This window comes from Coenobita brevimanus, chromosome 49 (assembly GCF_032717465.1).
Source record: "Coenobita brevimanus isolate Jiangsu-jjx chromosome 49, ASM3271746v2, whole genome shotgun sequence".
In the NCBI taxonomy this organism is placed as follows: Eukaryota; Metazoa; Arthropoda; class Malacostraca; order Decapoda; family Coenobitidae; genus Coenobita; species Coenobita brevimanus.
This window is the reverse complement of record NC_137002.1, coordinates 3,117,393-3,143,014: the sequence shown is the minus strand read 5'-3', so window position 1 is coordinate 3,143,014 and position 25,622 is coordinate 3,117,393. Positions and strand designations below refer to the sequence as shown.

At 41.5% G+C, this 25,622-nt stretch overlaps 1 protein-coding gene and 1 pseudogene across 1 annotated transcript in view; one reads left to right on the top strand and one right to left on the bottom strand.

The window, feature by feature from the left end:
• The window catches only part of LOC145399462 (uncharacterized), a 65,533-nt gene extending 39,912 nt beyond the window's left edge, over positions 1-25,621 (bottom strand). The window contains exons 1-14 of the mRNA XM_080272072.1: positions 25,525-25,621; positions 23,711-23,887; positions 21,018-21,205; positions 20,181-20,279; positions 19,338-19,515; positions 17,748-17,941; positions 14,969-15,227; positions 12,834-12,995; positions 10,795-10,903; positions 9,212-9,549; positions 7,443-7,630; positions 4,719-4,853; positions 2,318-2,441; positions 1,271-1,438 (exon numbers count right to left, since the gene is read on the bottom strand). Of these exons, the coding sequence (XP_080128198.1) occupies positions 1,271-1,438; positions 2,318-2,441; positions 4,719-4,853; positions 7,443-7,630; positions 9,212-9,549; positions 10,795-10,903; positions 12,834-12,995; positions 14,969-15,227; positions 17,748-17,941; positions 19,338-19,515; positions 20,181-20,279; positions 21,018-21,205; positions 23,711-23,887; positions 25,525-25,621 (2,416 nt within the window). The remainder of the gene's footprint in view (positions 1-1,270; positions 1,439-2,317; positions 2,442-4,718; positions 4,854-7,442; positions 7,631-9,211; positions 9,550-10,794; positions 10,904-12,833; positions 12,996-14,968; positions 15,228-17,747; positions 17,942-19,337; positions 19,516-20,180; positions 20,280-21,017; positions 21,206-23,710; positions 23,888-25,524) is intronic.
• On the top strand, positions 5,450-5,566 carry LOC145399590 (5S ribosomal RNA; annotated as a pseudogene).
• Position 25,622: the final 1 nt, after the last annotated feature.

The window sequence follows — 25,622 nt, the reverse complement described above, 5'->3', positions numbered from 1 at the left end:
AGTTATTAGCATCTGAAAACTATCGCGGTCGGGCCACTCATTTCTCCTGAACATAAACATAGCTTCCCTATGCTTGCCTGCTCACTCATAATGAAATTACATTTTAAGGCTGAAGGGGTTAATTCTCTCTCTGTCGCTCTCCCTCCCTCTCTCTCTCTCTCTCTAAGCCTGGGAGACAGTCAGAGCACACAGGGGTGAAGATATATAATCAGAACAACAAAAAATGCAGGAATAAGAAGAGTATATACATAACAACACAGCCACAAATAATGACTAACATCTGTAAACAACACAGAGTTGCTGAAGTATAATGAAAGTTGAAAAAAGACAAATAATAACCACTCAAAAACAACAGAGAAATACTGCATTGGATGAAATATATAAATTAATTTCTGAGCCAAAATTGAAATAAAACAATGCACACAATTACACAGAACATAACTATAATCATCGAATGCAATATAGTCCATAATTAATTAACTTAATCACTGCACTCTTATATACACAAATTTCTAAATAAATTCCTGAGTAAATATTCACTAACTATCATAAATAGCTATGACTATTCCTAGATTAACACTGCTAATGACTCTTTCACTGAAATGATGTCTTAAATTTATTCTCCCTGTCTCCACATTATTTTATAAGGCTAATGAGAGGCTTTTTCAAACTGGAGAGGTTAGATGATGTCTTCAATGGTCCCTTCAATTGGCCACTTGAGTTTTAGGTTACAAGGAAGCTGAAAATATCAACACTGATGACTTTCATAGTATCAGCATAAATTGTGTTTATAGCTCATATATCTCTCCATTCCATCCTCCATCTCCTCCTTGGTTTCCCTCTCCTCCTCTCCCCCCTCATTTCATCCTTGGTTTCCCTCTCTTCCTCTCCTCCTTGGTTTCCTCCTCCTCTACCCCTCATCTCATCCTAAGTCTCCCCCTTCTTCTCCCCCTCCACCTGACCCATATACAGTCTCATAGTTTGTATTCTCCAACCTCTCCACCTGGCCAAAGCAATTCAACCTATTTTAACTGACTACACTCCACATTTACTACTGTACCACAGAAACAATTTTAGCAGACCTATACTAAATAACCACTAGTCAGTCTCTCTGTTTTTTTCTCTCGCTCCTAAAATGTACTTAACCAATTCAGGTGGGCCTAAGCATACCTCCACTCCACAACTACTAAGCCTACCCTTTTGTAATGTGGCTAATTCAACCTTACTAGAGCAATTACACCTATACTCTACACCCACCCTACACACAAACCTGACTGTGAGGGTGGCATCTGTGTGGGTGTACTGGAGAGGCCTGGAGGGAGGAGAGGAGGCGGCTGGGCACTGAGCTGAGGGGATGAGGTGGATACAGCTGGGTGGTCCACGCTGTCCGCTCTCACCACAACCCCACCTCCACAATTAGGGCATCGTAATGCATTGCCTGTTGGAGTTGGGATTTCTGACATCATCATCATCATCAACAACAACAACAACAGCCTGTCATTGTTATCATCATCCTCACCATGATCTTTTCTTCACATATAAAGAAGAAGTAACGTAAGATCCAAAAACAAGGAATGGGAAAATACAAAAAGGGGAAAACTATCAACACGGCCAATGAAAAGGGTCACACAGTTATTCAAAGACCAATCAAACCCCCACAATACCCCAGGGATTTCTGTTTAGTTAAACAATTCCTTGTGATGATGCATGGGGGCAACAATATGATGCAAAAATAATCATAATCATCATTCCAGCCCTAATCTCCCTCTAAGACATGGTGTGAGGTATGCTTCACAAACAAAAAAGTGCAAGCACAAAAGTATCTATCTATCTATCCATTGCCAGATGCCATAATCCCGTAAGGGGTGGCCATCGACTTTGAGTTAATTGTTTTACGGGGAGGGGCACTAACCCTCCACCAACCCACTTGTTGACACGTAGGGAGCACGTATGGTTTGGTTATATGGTCACCACCAAGCACTGTAAATGGTTTCTTGACTTACAGGAGACCATTTGGCTTGTCACTCAATGTAAAGCCACCTGTAAAGGAAAGAAATGCAATAAGAAGTGACAGGAAAGATGGGAGAAATAGGAAGAGAGGAGGGCAGGCACAGAAAAAAAAAAAAATGATAAAGGCTAAAGAAGAAGTAGGCAGCATTACATTAAATGAGTGGATGATGGTTGCCACCACTTACCACAAGCACAAAAGTAGCAGAACCTTAATGCCCACCTAACATACAGGTTGAGGCAGAATCCAGAAAAAGAAACGATCAACAAAAAAAGAATATATATATATACAGTATATATAAAAACTGACCATGTGAGGACTGAGCCAGGTCGCGTGAAAACTGAGCTTGGCATCGGAGACACACCATGGCTGAGTGCAGTAGCGCATGAAGCGTGTTGCGTTCCAGTATTGGGGACAACACTGCCTGGAGGCTCTGTAATACAACAACGTTCAAGAGAGGGATGCCTTCAAGTGGTGGCACTGATATAACCCGCTGCCCCATTTTACAGATTTTCCTTAACTCCTTCCTTATCCCTCAGAATGGAGAACGGTGGACAGCAGAAAAACACGACTTCAGCCAACAGTCAATCAGGCTTGTGTCCAGATAAACCTAGGACCAAAATAATGATGGCATTGCAACACCACAAAATATCCATATCATCATTAGCAGCAGCAGCAGCATCCCAACCACTTTTTGCTACCCAAAGATGGGGTTGGTAGGGTACAGTTGAACAGTATTACAATGAAGAACATCACACCAACACTACATTCTAATGGTCTTATAAGAACCATATAACAAAACACTAATTTATGACAATACCACATTATCAAACATCACATCTAAGAGAAGCATATGAAGTTACATGGACAGACTGACTAACATGTGAGGACATGAGGTAGCATTGTGGTGTGGATGTGGATGTGACAGCCTTCTTGTCACATTTAATTACTCTTCTTTCTTCTTCAGGTGGTAACGGCTTCCTGGCTTACAAAGCTGGGTGGTAATCATATAACCAACCCATACATGTTCCCTATGTGTCAACAAGTGGGTTGACAGAGGGTTAGTGCCCCTCCCCATAATACCACTAACTCAAGACAAACGGCATGTGGGTTCAGATAGATAGAGTGTACTTCCTCTTTAGGCAAACGACTTAACACAAAATTATTTTCAGTCACAAGTTATTGGTGGATCCTGAATATGAATAAACTGAGTATATTTTTTTCTGCCAGGCTGTCTCCTTTGTGTCAGGTAGCAGCAAGCTACAGTCCACAGCCACTTTATCTCTCTCTCTCTCTCCTTGCCTTCCTTGCTTTCATTTTTTTTTTTTTTCCCCCCGGACCAATTCAGAGATGAGGCAGGAGTTCATTTTGTGGATGTCTGGAGCTGGCTATACTCATCCTGCAACATTCAAGAGATTTAACCCATCGTACAATAGTTTCTGCATGCACTTTGGTCACCTTTCTTTTGTATATGGGCACAATTACACCAATATTCCATTTCACTGATAAGAATCCATTCATCTAAGACCAGCATATTTCCCACAAATATATCACTCTACTCTTCACTACATTTTATCATTTCTTCCTGTATTGTATCTTTCAGACCAGATGATGAACATGAGTAGACAAACTGATGGGTTGATCTTACTATTTAACCCGCGCCGTCCCGAGGACGTACTTCCACGTCCTCACGTTTTGTCACAGCTAATCCCGAGGACGTACTTCAACGTCCTGCAATTGCAAGGTTCATAATTTCCACAATTTTCAATTTTCGCGAGTCATTTTTGGTACGTATACATGGGACACCTTCCTCAACAAGATGCCAGGCAGAGACAATGCCTTACCCAGCATGACCTCCCCCCCCCCTGCAGGCCCTTTTCTCAGCAATTCACCTGTTATCAGTGACCTGGCCAGTATAGCCATGTCATGCCACTGTACGAAATTCAGGGCCAGAGTGATTCCCCAATCAATGACAATGTGGAGGACAAACTTCACATAGCATTAGAGGAAGAAACAGTTAGAAATGATGATCAGGTAATGTGGCAAAAAAAGGTCAGGAATTAGTGAGTGAAACAATGCTTATAATGCCTATATTACTGCTTGAAAACCAATATACCCTTGTACTACATATAAATTCGTAACAGTAAATAAATAAATACCGTTTATGAGTGGTGTGAAATAGTTATCCTCCCATAGAACTCGTTTTCTTTGGTGCCAGCCTGATAGAAAACCCAGTAAGGTAAGGAGGCTCTCCTACCTGTAATGAGTATTTTAAACCTCAGGTGAGCGATTTCTCTATGAATTTTCGATGTTTCTCACCAAAAGCGAAAGTTTAAGCAAAAAAAAAAAAAAGGTCGAAAAATGCCCGGGATTGGGGGGTACCAGTGGTCGAAAAGTGGCCGGGACGGGGCGGGTTAAAAAGCCAAATAACGGGGTGCTGTGGAGCCTACTACGGTGCTTCTGTCAAGAGGGTGGAGACACAAATGCAGCATCCACCCAGGAACCAAACCTCCACAAAAGCGAGGTGCTGTCAGACGTATGGGAAAATCTGTTTACTGCATGGGATGGCCCTGCGGGGATGGTTGCCTGTCTGCAATTGATGGGTCTGCTTGGTCAGACAGACTGGGGTAGCACAACAACTTAGTGTTCAAGTTGTGGGCATGACCAAGCTCCCTCAGTGGAAAACAAACCAACCATAATGAGTGTTTACCTGGAAGTCTTCAGGTGCCAGAATGTATGTTCTGGTCTTGTATGCAGGCCTGAGTGTGGTGAAGGTGAGGTGAAGACGACGCACCCAGGGTTCACACACCAAGGTCTCTGCACTCTCCAAGGTCACCAGATCCCACTGAATGGTAAAAATGCCTTTGGTTACAATGCACTTTTTACTTTAACCCGGCCTCAAGCTGTCACCTCTCTACCTCGATACCAACTTGTGATGAGATTAACACTAGAATGTTATGGTAGTCTCAGAGAAGCTCTATCAAATGATGGGACAGACAGTGTTGTCTTATGCAGCCACTAAGCTACATGAAATAAGCTGCAACAAAACAAAAATCTGGACCTGGCTGGGGTAAAATGAAAACACTCCTACATCCCCACTATACACTAATAAAGGTATTCTTAACAACATCTGGCACTATACAGTATTCATAAACTTTCTTGATGTGTATAACTGCTTGCAGAATGTACAGTATATACTGTAGAAATGTATGTAACATCCACATCTGCATTCAAATAAAAATCCACATCCGCAGTTTCACTGGTCAATATCCACATAGGCATGTCATCCACATCTGCATCTGCATCTGCACTTGTATTATGAGGATGTTGCAGATATTTGCGCATGTATGAAATTATGTTACAAATTTTTTCATTAAAACTGAAAAAAGTCACATCAGTATTGTTGGGTCTCTCTCAGATACAATCTTTAAGTTTACACTAACTTTAAGTGACTACGTTGAGTACACCGCTTCCCGTCCGATCAGCGAAGTTAAGCAACGTTGGGTCTGGTTAGTACTTGGATGGGTGACCGCTTGGGAACACCAGATGCTGTTGGCATCCCTACATGTCAAGAGGGGTTGGTGGAGGATTAGTGCCCCTCCCTGTAAAACAATTAACTCTAAGCCCTTGGCCACCCCGTGTGGGATAATGGCGTCTGGCAATGAATGAATGACTACTTTCCAAAGGGTGGGGGTTGGGGAAAGCAGTAGGTGGAATGCATGATGAGATGAATCCCCATCCCGCATCATGGTAACACACAATGCTTACCTGGCTGTGTGGTTTTCTTACCAAGGGTGGGAAAAAAAAAAAAAAAAAAAAAGTTCCTATGATACAAATAAATAACAAGTTATTTGTCATACTGCTGCTTAATATACAGTAGATTATTTAAAGTCAGGTACCATCAGTATCAACTAAACTCTCAATTTTCCGTTGTCACAATATCCGGCCCAACACAATATCCAATGCTCCTGGCTCGGCACTATGAAAGTAATATCCAGCACCAAAATGGGACACAACCAGTGGTTCTATGCGCTTTCTGGCATCAAGATGTATCAACCGGCTCACAAATGGTAGCCAACCGGCACTGTATTATTGTATCATTACCTTATTGTATTTTATGCTTAATTTTCATCTTATACATATGGGAAAGCTTTTAGGATAAAGGGTTGAGACAGACAGTGATGCATTATCCGGCGTATGCTGAATATTGAGCCGATGGGGAGTACTGTGCAATATCCAGCATTTCACGTTATCCAGTGCAGGGCTTGGCTGACTTACACCAGATAACTGAGAGTTTACTATGTTAAGGTGAAATAAAATTCCATAATTTTAAAAAAGTATTTTTAAAACTGAATCCACATCAGCAAACTATGTTTAAAACCTGCATTTACCTTTAAGACATATTAAGAGGTTTGGTGGGCAGTGTGTGCATCTATTAATTCTCCTGATTAAAGGTTTAGTCCAATCCAGGAATACACAGTCATTAATGTCCAGTAATATAGCAATACAGGAATTGTTTTTATTATGAAATCTAAGCTACAGATAGAAAGATAATAAGATTTTGTTCTTAAAATAAAAATAATAATAATAAGCTGAATACCAATAACAGTACAGGAAACCTTATAACACGGATCAACTGTGGCATACATATGATCTGCTCATGCCAATAATGGCCAGACTATCTATCTATCTCTCTATCTATAGCCCGATGCCCTAATCCCGCAGCAAAGGGTGGCCGCAGACAAAACGCCTCGAAGTTGCTCTGTCACCCACCATTTGACTGCCCTCCCCCTCACTCACTCCCCCTTCCGTCATATACCTCTCAACTCCATCCCTCCACCTCATCCTTGGTCTCCCCTCCCTCTCCCTCCCTCCACTTCACCTACATACACCCTCTTAGTCAGTCGTTCATTAGACTATCTATCTATTGCCAGACACAACAGGTGGAAAAAATGGAACAGTTCTTGACTGTCCAGTACTTCTTTTTTTCTTATAATGTACATTAATCATATCTCATGTAGCTATTTGCATGTTCCGTGGATTTTTTGGGTACTTATCACACAAAATATTTACCCCCGTTCCCCCCAAAAATTCTTGAGGTATTCCATATTAGGGTTGGTCATGGTACACCTGATATTTTCTATAGACTGAAAATTAAACCAAGAGCCAAAACTAGCTAATTATTCCCCCCCCCCATCAGTTGCTAGAAGCCATTAGGAAAAAACAAATTTGAGATGTGTAATATGATCTGTGACAATGTGATAATGGCTCTTTGTATTTGAGGCAGAAAGTTTCCTGCCCAAGAGGGTGGATTGTGTGGCTAGTTACCAAGCTTGTAGCCACACTAAAAACTACAGTTAACTGGTACTGAAATATAACATGGGCATTACACAAAACTGGCTCTACAGAAAACATGAGTTTGACTTTAGCTTACCCTGTAGAGTGTCCTGGTGGTGATGCTGTGTTTCTCCTTGAACTGTGTGGCAGTAACAGCCAAGATCACATCCTCTAACAGCATCTCTTTCTTCTCTCTCTCCGTTCCACCTTCTTCTTCCTTGTCCTCAGCTTTACTCTCTAACTCTTTCTGGGCCAGAACTCTGTGGATTTCACCATCATCTTCCTCTGTATAAAAAAAAAAAAAAAAAAAAAAAAAAGTTATACAGTATCAATGTCTACCTATTTACCTACTTATCTATCATCCATTTTGGTGCCCCATCAGAAGCACATGGGTCAAGGTCTATGCTTTTCTGTCTAGATACTATCCACAGGAAACTTTACAGCCATCTTACTTCTTTATAGGCCATTCATCATCATTTGTCATCATTCTACAATAGTCACCACTGTTCAGGAGTTCCCTGAAGGACGAGCTATGTTGAGAGAGAATCATGACAATGATGATGATGCAACTCTCGCACAATACCCGAGTTTCAATAATAACCATTAAATCTCACTGTCAAAACCAGATTCCCATTTTTGACACAGGGTGGGGAGATCTACAAATTGCTCTGACAACCTGGGATGGACATGATAAAGGGTAATACAACAGCCAACCCCACTTTATTTACTTCCAAGTATAGGGGCCACATGCTAGGCTACCACAGTCTACTACATTTAGGGGTAGATGACCGGCTTACTTCCCCTGGTGGCATTGCATGAATGAACAGCCTACAAAAATCTCTCAGGGATCAAACCTACCACGAAAAGCTGTAATGCTTGACTGAGGCATTTCAACCACCAGCTCATCAAGCACCACAATGCGCACCCCACAGCTGGCTTACTCTCATCTGACAAAATAATGCTATTCTCCATATCAAACACTGAGCTATTACAGGAGATAGGTGGTAAAACAGATTGCCAGCTATGAAGAAATGTTTAGGATATTATTTATGGATGCACAGCTATGTTACTCTTCCATTAAAAACAAAAGGTAACTGGCCAAAAAGGGATGCAAATATGTCAGGTACAATCAAACTGACTTTAATTCAAATATCTCCCAACCCTTACAGTAAAACCAGATGCTCAGCTTATTCTAATGGCTACAAGAAAAGGTTACTGAAACTGCCACTCCCTGTCCTTTAATCCTTTCAGCTCATCGACATCATAATAATTTCATTCTTGTTATCTCCACTTCTTTTCTTCTTTGTTTAGGAGATACTTTTGTATTAATGGGATTAGATATAAATTTTGTTACTCCCTGCAGTAACAAAGGTCTTTCTGAAGCTAAGTAAAAGTGTATACGGAGGGAGTGAAAATAAAGAGAAATATATGACAACTAACTGTGAATATATAATCACCATCATCATCCAACCTTCCTTCCATTACATCAAAGGAACACAATATTTCAAAGAGATGAACACAAACAAAGAGCAAAGAGGAGGAAAAAAATAAAAATTACAAAAAACATTACAATACAAAATAAGAGAAAAACATTATAAAAGAAAAAAACATTAGCTAACACCAAAATAAGAGCATACGGTATAAAAAAAAAATGGAATAGCATTAACAGAAAAAAAGATAAAAACATTACAGAGAAAACACTGCAAAAAAATCAGAGACAAACATTAAACACAAATCATACAACATTACAACACAAAATTCACAGAGAAAGAACATAAAAAAAACATAAGAACAATATAAACAAAAATAAGAAAATTACACCTGAGAGAGAGAGAGAGAGAGAGAGAGAAAGAGAGAGAGTGTTACCTTCACTATCACTATGGGGAGGAGTGATGTCCCCAGATGATGCCACAGAAACATCCATTCCTCTCTTATAGAAGCTGGACTCCAGTAAGGTGGTGTTGGGACTTCTGGCTTCCTCTGTATTCTCTTCTCCCTCGCTTCCATTTTCAGTACCTTTCTTTTCCTCTGTTTTGTCTTCCTCAACTGTAATTCCTGTCTTGCTTCTATCCTGGGTGGATGATTCAGGGTCTGAGCTTGGAGCATTCTTGACTAGACTGGAGGGGCTCGCAGACGTCCCTGATTGAGGCTTTGACTGAAGTATTTCTTCAAGCAGACGGTCACTCTGCTCTGGGGCTGGGGAGCTAAATCACAATGCAGGATAAATAATGCATTATCACCACCATTACTCCCACCATCATCACTGTCACCAGCAACATCATTACAATACTGTATCACCACCACCACCATCACTATCACCAAGATCAGTACCATCACAGCCGTCATCACCACCACCCTATCATCATTAATGCCATTAACTTTGATATTTCCCACGTAAATTCAAATAAACCATATTCATAACAGAAATTATATATATATATATATATATATATATATATATATATATTAGTGGTTGGTGGGGGCATTCACCATCCACTCACTCTCTCTCTCTATATATATTAGTGGTTGGTGGGGGCATTCACCATCCACTCACTCTCTCTCTCTCTCTCTCTCTATATATATTAGTGGTTGGTGGGGGCATTCACCATCCACTCACTCGATGTAGTGCTGCTCTCGGGTGCCTGCCCTTTCCTCTCTTCCTTCCTTCTTTCCATCCTTCCTCTTCTGTCTTTCTTTCCTTCATTCTTTCCTCTTCCTTCTGTCTATGGGTGACTCTGCACTAAGTGACAAGCCAAATGGTTTCATGTACCCTAGGAAACCATTTACTATGCTGGGTGATAACCAAATTATGGCAACTGGTGGTTTAGTGGGTGATCACGGCACTCCAACTGGACTTAACTGGTGCAGGTTTATATCCAAGGGCTGGTTGGGGTTTATTGCTCACGTAATGCCACTCAGGGATGAGTGGGGCTGGTCACTCTCATCTTAAATGTCAGGACCAACATGCCTAGCCATGGGCTCCTACACCTCTCATGGGGCAACACAGGGTTTGATGATGAATGAATGAATGAAACAATGTAAAGCAACAAGTAACATTATCAGCACCATCTAGACCAAACAGGGAGAGGTAGGATCCTCAGACATGGTAGGAGATAAGAAATACATGAGATAACCATCCACAGTAAGTCCCATATAAATGGGCCACACAATTGTTCACACAGACACTGGTCACTTTCCTGTGAGCAGAATTATATAATCAACAACCACAAACCACTCCTCAAATTAATATTCTCACGGAACATATCAATTTATCTAGATGGAGTGCCTTAACCCACTAAATCACCAGGCATTTATTTGTTGAGCATGTAGTTACTACCAATTACAATAAATGGCTTCCTGGACAACAAGAAACCATTTGACCCGTTATAAGTAAAATGAAAATAGCCCTACATCAAGTGAGTGGATTTCTAGATCAGTTTGTGTCTCACCTCATCCCTGCCTTGAGTGTGAGGGCGGCAAATGCAATGGTGTCTGGAGGGCTGGCTTGCTGCATTGATGATGGAGCTGCCAGGCTGGGGGGTGGAGGCTGAGGCAAGACTGGAATGGGGTTAAAAGCAGTTTTAAATACATGAAAGGGAACATAAGACTGCGATCTTTTCACACTCTTATGGAACTCAATACGCAGGCATGCACTTGCATGCATGTGCAAACACGCCCACGCACACGTGTGTGAGAGTGCATATGCACACACGCACACACACACACACACACACACACACACACACACACACATCTTTAAACATGATTTAGGAAATGGGGAGACAGAATGGGGCACAAAGGTTTAGGGTACCGTAAATGCAGATAAAACAAAAGTGATGACATCTAGGACTGGTGAAGGTAAGCAGAGGGAATGTGGTCATATGTGGTTTGCCAAAAGAGTGTGGAAAGTTCTTGCATCTTGTGCAGTTTTTGTAATATGTTGGTGCATGGGAGATGCAGTGGTATTACAGGCAGGCTGTGAAAAAATGCTGAATTTGAATGTGCAGTGCATCAAAGACCATATAGAGACTGACAGGAATGAAAGGACTGATCTTGCTGGAGAGTCTCTCGAGTGTATAGAGGAGTTCTGTTATTTGGGGGACATGTTATATGCTGAAGGTCGGCCCTGTGGGTAGGGTAAGGAGTGCTTGGGGGAAGCTCAAGGAGCTGTTGCCTGATTTTTTTTTTTTTTTTTTTTTTTTTTTTAATGTGTCCAACTCTGGGCATAGGCTTCACAGCCTGTTCCCAAGGCCCAGTAGTCCTCCTACATACCATACACCTCTACATATCACCAGTTCCTACCACTGAAAGGGCTCTTCATCTGTGCCATGGGATCCTTATATGCAGCACATGTTAGGACAGTAATCCTGTATGACAGTAAGACCTGGGCTTAAGAAAGGAATTGGATATTTATCAACTCATGTGTACAGAAAATGAAGTGCATCTTTGAATGTGAGGTCTGGGGGAGACTAGTTTGTGACTGAAGAGTTGAGTTAAAAGATGGGACTGGAATGTATTGTGTTGTGATGATGAGAGGTTGATTGAGATGGTCTGGTTATGTTGAAAGGATGGAGGAAGACATCTGAGTGCAAAAGGTGGAGGCGTGAATGCAGATGGTAGAGCTGTGAGAGGCAGACGTAAAAAGATCTGGGACATGGTCACAGAGTGTGACCTCAGGGATAGAGGACTGAATAGGAAGGTAATGAGATATCGAGCAACGTGGAGAGTCATCATTATGTGACCAAGACCAAAGCATGGTAGCATGTTAGAGCCTTTACAAATGATACAAGATGGTTAGGCTTGTGAGGTGGAACCAGGATTCCAGAGGATTGACTGATCTGTGGGTGTATGAAACACTCTATTTCACCAGGTATACTGCTGATGGTTCTCCCTCTTTCATGCTTTCTCTTTCTTTTATTCTGGAACCTACCTCACAAAATTTGAAGGTGAGAACAAGTCAGGATGATTATGATGATGATAAAGAGGAGGAGGAGGAGGAGATGGCCTGAATAAAATGGAAAAGGCATCACCATGCTCAATGGGTTAACAGAAAACAAGACCACTGAAAGATGTACTTACAGCTGCAATCCCAGGCTCATATCAATGGCCAGTGGACTGCAGTCCTTTTTGAGGCTGAGGGGAGTCGAGGGAGGTTTGTGTATCTGGACAGGTTCTCTGTCCAGGTGTATTGGTGCTATCACAAGAAGGTGTTCCTTTCCAGTGCCAAGGTGACTATACCCTTTTTACATTAACTTGGCCTAGACTTCTGTCCTTTTGCAGCTTATTTCATACAGCTCCAGAGGTAGAAAAAGACAATTACCCTGGTACTATGACTCAACATCCTTTTCTTTACATTTCTTCTTGATCATCAACATATTTTATGGCTAATCTAATATTATAACTCAGCATTCAAGATGGCAGATGGAAAATTTAGGACAAGTTAGGGTAAAAAGGATACAGCAACTTAATGTGCTGACGTCATACTCACCTTCCACTGAGGATGGAATGAGGGAGTCTGGCCCCCCTCCCTCAGCACCCTCCTCCCCCTCCCCCTCCCCCTCCTCACAGTCTGGGTCTTTGATGGCTATGTGTCTTGTGCACTTCTTCCTCAACCTCCTTTTGGGCTGTCCATTACCTGTGTTGTGAGATATGGCAAATTAACTCACAGGTATCTATGACTCACTCTCTTTTCGTTTCATTTTTAAAGGTTCCAACATGCTTGCATGCATCAGCCTTTGTCACCTAATGGTAGCTCTCCATGCTGTTCGATCTCTGACATAATCATCATTAGGACCTCCTTTCCCACCCTACGGCAGGGTGAGGAGTAGCAACATCTCTGACAACTTCCTCATTTAGTCCCTTATCTCTGAGGTCAAGCTCAATGCCTTAATCTGCTGAATAAATGACCTGGCATTTGTTGGAAAAAAATACTAGAATTGTCTTAACCTCAAGAGGGTTATTGCATGGTAGAGGTGTTGGACTGGCAGAAAAATTTAAAATACGATAAGGAAATAAGAGATTAGTTGTCATTTTTTTTTTTTTATAACCCCTAAATACTGAAGCACGTCAATGTACGTGTTGACCACTTTAGCCCTCTCAGACGAATCACATCAATATAGTGCGCCTTGTAAAAAACTGCCTGCACATTGCTCTGCCCCGATTGTGATGTATATCCCTTCAAGCCAATGAGAACTAACCCCTCTGGCCTTGGGCTGGGTGATCCGGCCACTCTGGGGGCAGGGGGGGTCACCCCCCCTCCGCCCATCCATTGCCTGAATGTTTCGTCGTCTGTCACCTAACAACCCTCTCTGAAGACCCTCCTACCCCTCTGTACGCCCCAATAGGATGTTGTTAGTCGAAGTTTACCCATCCCCCAACCACGAGGCCCATTCCATCCCCCCCCCTACCTTGTATACCTGTACCTACCCTACCCCCTCCCTCCTTTTCAGCCCCATACTACCCTTCTACCCCAATAAACCATCATGTGATAGAGAGCACACAGCTTGGCTTGCTCTCCCCCCCCACTCCTCCCCTCCCCCACTCCCCCCACCCCCAACACATGTACACGTGCTTTATATGTATTGCCTCGATGTTTTTTTTTTTCTTTGCCTTTTCATACCTGAACATAAGAAATGCTTTCAGTATACTACTCTATACATGCAAACAGGTGCAATCACATGCATCTGAGCCCCAACCCCCCCCCACCATCCAGCCCCATCCCCCCACCATCACCCCCCCATCTCGATACATCTATTACTCCCATACGTGAATTATCTCCCCACACCTGCAAACACACCTGCTTGCATGGTTGATATGCTAAATCACATAGATTTTTTGTTTGTTTCAACTAGCCAAATTGGTTGTTACCGTAAATGATCTCCCAAGGTTCAATGTACTCGTTGTGGGCCTTCTCCCCGATCGAATTTTATCTCCCCACATGTACATAGACATCAGTTTTCATAGTAGTTGGTCAAGAATAAACTAAAGTGCTCTACTTTGATGAAAAGATGGTTTTATCCAACCTCCATACCTACAAACCTTCTCCCCACAGGGTACTTTATCTCCCCAAAAGCAAGTAATCTCCCCACATCCCAAAACACCTGTTCTCGGGCTTGGTGTGACATATGATATTGCAATGACCTATTTCAGTAACAGAAATAGTTAGTTATCAAAACTATGGGGGCTTTCGAAAATTTTTGGGGTAACTATTTTATTTTTTTTCAACTTTGACCCTCGATTGTGTGGTAACCATTAGGCCCAGGGGGGTGCCAATTGTGCTGTCAGGTGTGTAAATTCTTCCTCTTTAGCCAGAACATATTGATTTTCCCCTTGGTGAAGGTAGAAAAAATATCCCTGAATTGCGGCTCCAGTGGCAGACGAGCCAGATCGAATTGCGGTATTTAGGGGTTAACATAACAGGTCAACAGAAATTACTGACTCACTGGACATCTTGTAAAAACCTACCTGTATACAGTCAACATTACCTAGCTTGGTCAATGAAAATTCCTTATGGCTAACTTGATTGCAGTATTGTAACTGTGTTTTACATGCAGATTGAAGGTCTAATACAGTACAGTGTACTATACAGTGTACGAAGTATAGCAACCTAGGTAGTCGTCTCACCTGCAATCCTGCTCAGAGAAGTCAACGAGCCCTGCACTAGGCTGGATGGCTGAGAATCTACAGAGTCTGGGTCCTGTGGTCCAAGAGAGAAGACTGGGCAGGAGGGAGAGGCTGGGGTGGGCAGAGAGGAGGGTATGGGGGATGGCAATGCAGAGAGGGAGGTCAGCAGGTCCTCAGAATAAGAAAAGCTGGACAAGTCTGCTGATAAACCCACATCACTGTGTTCCTGTGCTGTCAGAGGCTGCCCATCCAGGATCACCTAGAAATAAACCAAACATTAAGTTCTAGCCATTAATTGTCTTTTACACAGGTAGACAGATAGAAAGATAGATATTCTGTATAGGTATAATGTCCAAGGAAAATTACTGAAAAGTGTTTCTTAAAACCTGTTGCTACCTGTTTAGCTGATCTGCCTATTTCTCCAAATCTGCAGCAGCTATGAACAGCATGGAGATGGTTATGATATTTTTTATGAGAATCCTGACTTGCAATAAGGACGGTGTAAATAAAATAAACTGTGTAAAACAACTGGAAATTTGTCTGACTAAGATATCACTCAGTTACAACAGCAAGTGCTTCCTCAAAATTTTCTAGACCAGGGGTAATAGCTTTTAGGTTAGTTGTTGAAATGCATATGTATATTCTCAAGTCCCTAACTCTTTCTCCACAATTCTAAGACTAGGGACCGTATGCTTAAACCTTAAATTACAAAGAGGGCTAACCCCGAATTCTTTATGGTCACTTTTGGAATGCCTGTGGTTATTAGGCAATGTTCACCTGCATCCCACATGACAGAGTGCAGTCAGTAACAATATGGGAAGGGTAAATACATTCCAGCTGACCCACTTGTTTTAGAAATTATTATAAAAAATACAAAACTTGCATTCCACTTACCAGCTTAATGGTTAAGCATATACACACAAAGGCAAGCCCCTTATTTTTTATTAAAATTTATGAAATACCCCTTGTTGTTGCCATATGTACTTCAGAAAAGATCATACCAAACTTTCTAGGTTGTAAGCTATAGAAATGACCTGTTGTCAGAACAGCTGGTGATGATTAAAGTAACAGAAAAACTTACCAGTACTGTATAATGAAATGAAATGGAAAAAAGGGGAACAAGAGTGACATATGGCATTACTGAATGGAAATGATGGAGGCAGACCTCATGTGATATGGAAGACGAGTGGAGAAGTATATTAGTGTGAGAGAAGGAAAAAGAAGAGTTCTTGAGAGAGTGTGATAGGAGTTATGTGAGGATAAAGTAGTCTGGGGGTCATTCTGCCATAGTTATCCCATGTCTGGGGGTTCCCAAGAGGGAACATGATAATGATGATGATGATAATGATGATGAAAATGATGATGACTTGAGTTTACCATCACATTCAAGATTTACAGCTTAACCCCTTCAATCCCATAACATAATTTTATTCTTGCTTTCACCAGATAATCTTATTCAGTATACTGTATGAAAGACTTCAAACTGGGAAGGTTTGATACAGCTTTTGTCAACCCCCTTATCTTCCTGTGTAAAATCATCTGAAGGTAGTAAGAATAAAACTTAAAATGTCATCATAGCTGTTTCTGTTGCGTAACCCTAGACTGCCTGTCTGAGCAGACCCACTGACCACAGGTAAGCAACTGCTGTAGAGTTATCCTACAAGTGCAGATTGGTACAGTAATCCCTCAACTATCCGGACATCCATTATATGAATGATTCATTACCCAGACACTGTGATCTGGCTGAATTAAATCATTATACGTACATTTCTCCATTTTATCTGGACAAAATGCTTGTGTCTGGGTGGAAATTATGGCAGTGCAAATATTTTCACCTCCCTGAGCAGGGATAGTCCCGTACAGCCGTGCTGTCTGGCTTGGTAGTTCACCCAGCATCCACTAGAGAACCCCCTCAATCGTTCCCAGTTCCCGCCCGGCAACCGTGTTGTCAACACCTATATGACAGTTGTTATGGTGGTACACGTGGTGGCTTTTGTGGTTGTTCCCTACCCTATCAGGGTATGCCATTAGACCATATGGGATGTACTGTGGAGTGCAACAGCTTCGCCAGCCACACTGCAACAGTCAAGGAGCAAGCAGGATATTCAGCACAATGCCCTGCGAGGAATCTTGAGTGTTGATGTTGATTTTACTCTAGTTTACCGTACTGTACCATTATTTTATTCTATTTTACCACGATTTTATTTCATTTTACCATTATGTGTTGTGCACCCACTGCATTTTTCTTGTGTAGCCATTTTTTTCATGACACTGCAAGGTATGGCCCTTTAGTGGTGATTGCTTGTCTGTGGCTGATGGGTCTGCTTGACCTTGGTAACTGCTTGGCTGTGGTTTACTGGTCTGCTTGACCAGACAGATTAGTGTTAAACAACAGGAACAAGTGTTGTACGATGTACTATAGTGGCCTTTTACAATGGTTTTCAAAGTTAGGTCATGTACAAAGAAGGGCCAAGGGAGAAGTCCATTATCTGGACGGATCCACCTTCCGGCCATGCCTTTGGCTCTATTACGTTGGATAATTGAGGGATTACTGTACATATATTGTGTAAGGAATTGGCACCCCCATATGGTAGACGGTACCTCACCAGGACAGATCAGAATCCTTCGCAGGGTGAGGGGCAGGGAAAAATGGGGAGGTTTGGCTTCTGGGTGGACGCCATAGCTGCTCTGCCCAGGGTGTACAGCTCCAATGTGTTTCGGCTCCTGCTCAGCACTGGTTATCGGAGGGAAAGGGTTAAGCAATTGAAGGACTCTCTACCTCTTTATTTGAAATTCTGGGGCTGAGCACGCGGACGACCCTGGTCCTGTAGTCTGGGTGGCAGGTGAGTGGGTTGTCGGAGAGGCAAAGGGTGTGGAGTTGCCCTAGTGCACCCAGGACACCCAGCACCTCCAGTAGGCTTAGGAGATTTGCTCGTAAGTCCAGATCTTCCAGGTTCCTCAGTTCCTCCAAACCTGAGGAGGACACAATAAGGGTGAAAGTGGATGTGAGTGTGTGGGTATGGGCAAGAACCATCAACATCATCATCATCATCATCCAGACCTCCTTTCCCATGCCAAGGTGGGGTGAGGTAGAGAAAAAAAAAAAAAAGTTAGAAAGAGATACTAACCAAAGTCTAACCAACTGAATGAGCCACTGTCCCCAATCATGCCCCAAAATGAGAATAACAGTGAGCGGAGATGAGTGGAAACAGGCAGGGTAGAAAGTTTCATTGAAGAGAAGTGACTAGAGAGTGGATGTGTTTAAGGATAAGCTGAGACAGGGGTATGAGAGTACAGAAGAGAAAGGAAAAGAAGAGAAGTGAGGAGGGACTAGAGATGAAATAAGCTGATCAATATCCTTCAGGCTCCTAGGCTCCTGCAAGCCTGTGTAGGAAGTACCGTACTATGAGTGGAAATGGATGTAAGGATGAGTAGGAATGAGTTATGATGAATGGAAGCAAAAAGAATAGAGTGGAAGTAGAGGTGGGAGTGAAAGTGAGTGGAGATGGGGTAAAAATGAGTACAGATGGGGGTGACAGTGAAAAGATAATGGGAATGAAAGTGAGCAGAGATGGGAGTGAATGTAGGTAGAGATGGGAGTGAAAGTAAGTAGAGATGGAAGTGAAATTAAGTGGAGATGGGAGTGAAAGCAAGTACAGGTGGGAGAGAAAGTAAGTAGGGATGGGAGTGAAAGTGAGTACAGATGAAGTGAGAAAGGAGTGAAAGTGAGTAGAGATGAGAGGGAAAGTAAGCAGAGATGGGAGTGATGGTGAGTAGAGATGAGTAAAAGTAGGGATGAGTATGGAATTGAGTGTGGACAAGTTGAGATTAGTGAAAGTGAGTAGAGAAGAGGATGGAACTGCATGGAAGTGAACAGGAATGAGAAGTGATGTGAGTAGGTCAAAATCCTCCAAGTTACTCAGTTCTGTCAGGCCTGAGAGGGATGTAGTATTGATAAGAGTGGATGTGAGTATGGAAGTGAGCTGAGATGAATGAGAAACGAGAGGTGAAGAGAGATGAGTACGAGAGAACTGAGTATAAATGAATGTGGAAGTGAATACGGATGAGCACAGATGAGAGCAGAAATGAAAGAGGAAAAAGAAGGGTACAAAGACAAAGGGAGCTAGTATTTTTTTCACTTGTACATATCAGTATTTACTAGTATTTAATCAATGGGCACTCTACTGATAACTTTTCTCCTCTTATTTATGTATTCCAGCCATCCCTTTCCCTATTAATGGGGCAACAGAGTTATGACGACAACTTTAAGATGAATTTTCTGATAACTGTGATAACAAGCTACGATGCTTGTTAGAGTACAGTACACAAGTTATTTCTGACTCTCTCTCTCTCTCAAAAGCCACCTGACCTGCCAAATGTGAGATGAAGTTATGACTAATGGCAAGGATGGTGAGTGAGGTGGCAGCAGATGGAGCAAGGGTTGGGAGGATGGCCAACTGGTTGTGGCTCAGGTTGAGGACCTTGATGCAAGGCAGGTGGCTCAGCGCAGAAGCATCACGCAGCTCGCAGTGACTCAAGTCCAGCACCTGTGATAAGAAGGTAGCAGGTAAACATCCAGTTGAAACATCTATATATTGGAGTGAAGTTGGCTGAACCTTTATAAATGATACAAAAATACAATATGTGTCCTGGGAGGAAATGGCATAACTTTGGGAAATGGTAGGTGAGGGAATTTTAAAATCAATTATTTTTCACTGAACTATCTGGCAATGCAGTGACCAAAAAAATTTGAAACCCAGCCATCACTTCTTGGGATAACTGTACCTGGTATATGAGATTAACACTAGAATATGATGCTATTCATGAAGAAGTGATTTGGAAAGGATGCAAAGCTGCAGGATTGTCTTATTCCTGCAAATTAATATAGCTACCACACTCAAATCCACATTGTGAGTGAAGTAAATGTCAATGAAAAGGATTGTGCAAACCAAAACAAAAGTGTACTGAACTTTACTACAACAGTCGCACTGATTAAAATTTGGTACTGTACTACCATTGCACATAAACATGAATGGCATATATACTTGTAAGGCACTGCATATTTTATTAACAACTATCTTAATGAACAAAGTAAAAAGTAAACACATACCAGCTTTGACCTTACTAGCTCCATGATGCCAACCACATACAAGTAATAACGCTACCACATATAACAAACCCTAAATTCACCAAACATGAGATACCATATTACCTTGATGTTAGGGAGGAGCGAGAGGCAGGGGTCAAGAACATGTAGTGTGTTGTGGGACAGCACTGCCTCCTGTAGTGATTCCCAAGCAAATTCTCCTGCCTATAAAGAAAAGACAGATCAAGGTTATATTTATAGAGAATCCTACCCAATTAACAGAAAAAAAGACTCCATACAACAATTTCCCTGTACTTTACCATGGCATTAAAAAAAATAAAATATAATAAAGATTTACCATATTCTTTACACTAAACTACAGTACTGGTAATCAACTACACTGAACCCTCAATTCAGTAATTCAGAAATACAAGTGAAAAGGAACTGAAGAACTTGGAATATATACAAACAAACTGAATCAATGATGCCAGCATTCCTCTTAAGGAAATCCCAGAATGAGGCTCCATGTTACAGTCAATAATCTTCTATGGACTAGGTGCTACACCATGTGCCCAAAAAAGCTGAGTAATTACTTCCCGGTAGTTGCTGTAAATTTTCTATCTACCTATTGCAAGATGCCTTAATCCCATATGAAGAGGCCACAAACAAACTGCCTCCACAACACCCCATCTTCTGCCATGTGGCTGCCCTCCATCCAACTCACACACACTCTTTCTCTCATATATCTCTCCACTTCATCCTTCCACCTCATCCTTGATCTCTCCCTCCTTTCCTCCCCACCACACTCACACTCTTCTAGTCAGTCTCTCATTCTCCATCCTCTCTCTCTCCAACCTGCCAAACCAACTCCAAGTAACTACCGGGAGAAAAGATATTTATGGTACTGTATGTTATATGGTTTGTGGCACGGTGAGTCTCAACTTGGACTCTGGAAATACTCACATTATCAGCACCACATCGGACAAACAGATCCTCTAGAGAGCTGAGTCCCCGGCACACGGTAAGGGAGCGCAGGGATGGGCGGAGTGTCTGTAGAGCTTTAATACTGGTGATGGGAACACGCACCACTTCCAGCCATACCACACTCCGGAAACAACGCACACTCAACGGGCCACTCCCGGGGGGCAAACCTTGGAGAAAATTCAATACAAACAAAAAGCTAGATAAGAGAAAGATATGGATGAATGATAATGCAGTAAGTAGAATAACTCTTCAATTAAAATGCATTTGCTTAACATGTTTTTGACACTTGAGCCACTAAGCAATAAAAGGACATTTCATAGATAACACCATTTGTTCATTTCAGTATTTAGAATGTGCCATGAAGTGTCAGTGCTGAAACAACTCGCAATAGTTATTATAAAAACACTGGGATACAAATGCTCCAATCTAAAAAGTTACACAATTAAGTTATGCCAATTAGGTCTCATTTCAGATTAAAAAAAAAAAAAAAAAAATCTGGTTTAATGACCACAATTCACATTAACATCTATCTCCATGTCTTTTTCTTTTTTTTATTTATCTATTTTTTTTTTTATGTGCTCAACTCTGGGCATAGGCTTCACAGCCTGGTCCCAAGGCCCAGTAGTCCTCCTACATATCATACACCTCTCTACATGTCACCACTTCAACGCTAACACCCACCGTCCATATTGAATACATGCTAGGGCTGTCTCACACAGGACTGGTGTATTGGTATTAGCGGGGGTATTTTTACGACATGTCGGCGGGTCTTCTGGTAGATCGGTAAGGTCTGCTTTGCATGAAATTCAAATCCTTAAACTGTTCCCTGCCCCAGCTGGGATTTGAACCTGGGTCCAGTAGGACCGCAGGCCACCTCTCTACCGATTGAGCCACCGCCTCCCCCATAAGAATATAAAAGAATATAAAAATGCACCTCATCACATCATACATACATACATCATCAAATCCTGTGTTGCCCTATGAGGAGAGTAGGTGCTCAGGGCTGGGCAAGTCAGTCCTGACATTTAAGATGAGTGACCAGCCTCACACATCCCTGAGTGGCATTATGTGAGCAATAAACCCCAACCACCCCTTGGATATAAATCTACCCCGGCTCAATCCAGTTGGGACACCTTAATTACCCACTAAACCACCAGGTGTCATAGTTTGGTTATATGGTTACCACCCAGCACAGTAAATGGATTCCTGGTGTACAGGAAACTACTTGGCTTGTCACTCAGTGTACAGTCACCCAAAGACAGAAGGAAGAGGAAAGAAAGAAGGAAAGAAAGACAGAAGAGGAAGGAAGAAAAGAAGGAAGGAAGACAGGAAAGGGCAATCACATGAGAGCAGCACTACATCAAGTGAGTGGATGATGAGCACCCCCACCTACCACTGTCACATCATACACATTCTGAAACTTTGTTTTACAACTTTTTTTTTTTTTTTTTAAGAAGACAATTTTTCATGCTCAAACATACTCTTCATTAAGCAATTACTGCTAACCACAAAAATTTCTAAGAACAAATCTAAGGTGGTAAATATGAAATAGCAGCAGCACCTCACCTTTTTGTCATTCAAATCTAGAAAAACATACAACCGCATACATATACAGTACAATACCAGTACACGTTCAATTCATTTCATTATGATCCAAGTGAAGTGGTCTTTGGAGCTCAACATATTTTTCAGAATAATGTGTAAGTTTTACGACTGTTCAATGCAAAATTGCATCAATATTACTGTCTCCAACAGTGCATATACTGCAAAACCGCCAAAGGTGAAGTTTCCTGGTAATAACTCTGGAGGAACATTAATCTGGGAATGATCATCTCCAGGACTTGAGTGTCAAACCCTCTCTAAACCCAATTTCTTTACACCTTTTTCAAACAAAAGTTTTATGTCAGTGGATTCCCTAAGTTTCAATTTAAAAAGATGAGAAAGTGGTAGTCATAAAAATATTTACTCTCCCAAATCTGTGCGAGACAATCTATAGTGTGTGAACCTGAAGAATTGTCTGAGCAGTCACAAATGAGGGAGTACATCTTTGTTTGGTACAGTACTGTATATATTTTATGCCTTCTGTCTGAGTTATTGATATTTGTCACTGTCTTCATCTTCAAGGAAGTAAAATTACAGGTACTGCTATAACCAAAATTGTTTATCATCTAAGGGTCAAATGCTGCCCAAGTTAAAAGATCTACTCCCACTGTTCTTTGCATCATTGTTAAGTCAATGCTTCTCTTGTAAAAGAATGCTGAGAAGAGCAATAAAATACAAGAAAATTTTCATTCCTCATCATCCCATCTCTCACTTCCACCTACAGTAATATATGGAGGGAGATACGATTCAGAAACAACAAGAAAAAGCATAAAAAATAGAAAAGTTAAACAGTATGTCCAGTGAAAAGGGTTACCAGTACACAATCATTCAGGCCTTCAAATCTTAGCTCCACCTCACAAGCAATACCAACTGCATATTATTGTTTTATTTCTGTACTGATGTGCTACATACACACTTAAAAAAAAAAAAAAAAAGAATGATAAATACATCTCCACAAATAAAGTACGATATCCATGATGATGATGATTCCAATTATTACAATACATACATCACTTTACTTTTACACAAAAACGGTACAGGTATACACGTAAAAATAAAAAACCACCTACCATCGCGAGCCCATAGTCTCAGCCCTGGTATCTTCTGGAGCAGGTCATAAACAAATTGCAGGTGTGGTATGGCAGGGTGGAGTCTGTGATTAGGAGGCAGGACATGGAAATTGGTGTGCTGTTCCACCTCCAAAATTAAACTGAAGGCTGCCTGAACCTCACTCAAGGTCCATGTGTCTGTTTGGGAAGCAACAGCAGATGATAAAACATCAATTACACTGAATACAGGATATGCCTTCCAGTAGGATGATTATTTTCAGAGCATATTAAATTTCATAAATCATCTACAACTGTACATGACCAACAAAGGATAAATACAGGAAGTCCCTGTTAAAAGTCAGGGTTATTTTCTACTGTATCACATAACTACTGTACAGCAGAACCCCTCTACCTTAGAGAATGGGGAAAGGGGGTGGGGGGGACTGTCCAAGTTATGGCATATAAATTTTGAATAAACTCAAAAGTGTTTTGTTCAACTATAATTACAATTTACAATGTTATGTCGTCTCTGAATCTAAATAGCCAGCCAGCACTAGCCCTGAAACCCGCACATTTTGTATGTTTTGCCAGATGTTCAGCAACTGCTTGAATTTCCATGCTTCTAACTTCAACACCCACTGAATACCGTTGCTGATACCACTTATAAATGGCCTTATCTAAATTTTCAAAACTAAGCTCACTAAACTGCTTTACTGTTGACTGGTCAATGCTAACACCAGACCTGGCAGCACTTCTCACAAGGCTGTCTTTAGCTTTCCTTATATCAGGGGCACACAATTTCAAAATTCCATACTTACTCAAAACTTCGACTGGAGAAGCCCCTTTGTTTAGCTTTTCTTTTTTTTTCTTTTTTTTCTTTCTTTTTTTTTCTGGGGGGGAAGGGGGGGGGGGCAGAGAGCAGATAAAAGCATTCCTGTTTACATCTGGGAGCAGATGTAGGCCAAAGGCCAAAAGTCCTTTTGGAGACTTCTTTCCTGCATATCTTTATCTTACCTGTGAAAAAATAAATAATATAAAAAATAAAAATAAAAACTAATAATAAGAAGATTTTTTTTGGCTGAGTGATGTGGGGTCCCAGTTAAAGGGGTTCTACAGTGTGAGTATATACATACAGTACATACATATTCAATTTTATATATACATATACATATATATATACCTGTATATACAGTATATATATATACACACACACACACACACACAACAGGGCACCAGGTTTCGTGCCTAACAGGGAGTGTGAAAATTGCCATGAAAGTTGATTTCATGAAAGTTGGGGCACTGACCTTATGGAAAATAAGCTAATAGGGACCGCAGGCCTACTGGGTCACACCAGATCACTTCCCGCATGCAGGTGATCCAGAACACAGTTAACAACAATGGTGGTGTTTTTTCCACCCACTTAGGTTAGTCATGAAGAAGTGCTATGACAAGAGTGAGTGCACAATGGGTACAGTTTTCATTTTGAGTGCTGTACTAGAATATGCTTTTTTTTTTTTTTTTTTTTTTTTTTAATCCCACTTGTGGGGGAGGGGACCATTGAACTGAAAGATTGTTGGCTTTATCAGATCAGGCTCCCCCTCCCAAATGATCTGGTACTGAGAGGGTCTACTGTACTGAAATTTGGGGAACTAACAGATAACTTTATAGACAACACAAGAACGTTCAACAGATATTATTTCTGTATGCTAGTGTGGATTTAATAACATAAAACAGCAATTTATAACAAGGGCTTGGTATTTGGTGCACACATTTTAGTCTACTTGAGTGGTTAAAAACAAAGGAGTTGATACAAGTGAACAGCTGTTGCCGGCTACCTAGTGAAAGCTTGTGCTGCTGGTCAAGGAGGAGGTGTGCAGAGTGTTTTAGGGCAGCAGCCAAGCCACACACCCGCTGCAGTGAGGCCTCGTCCATC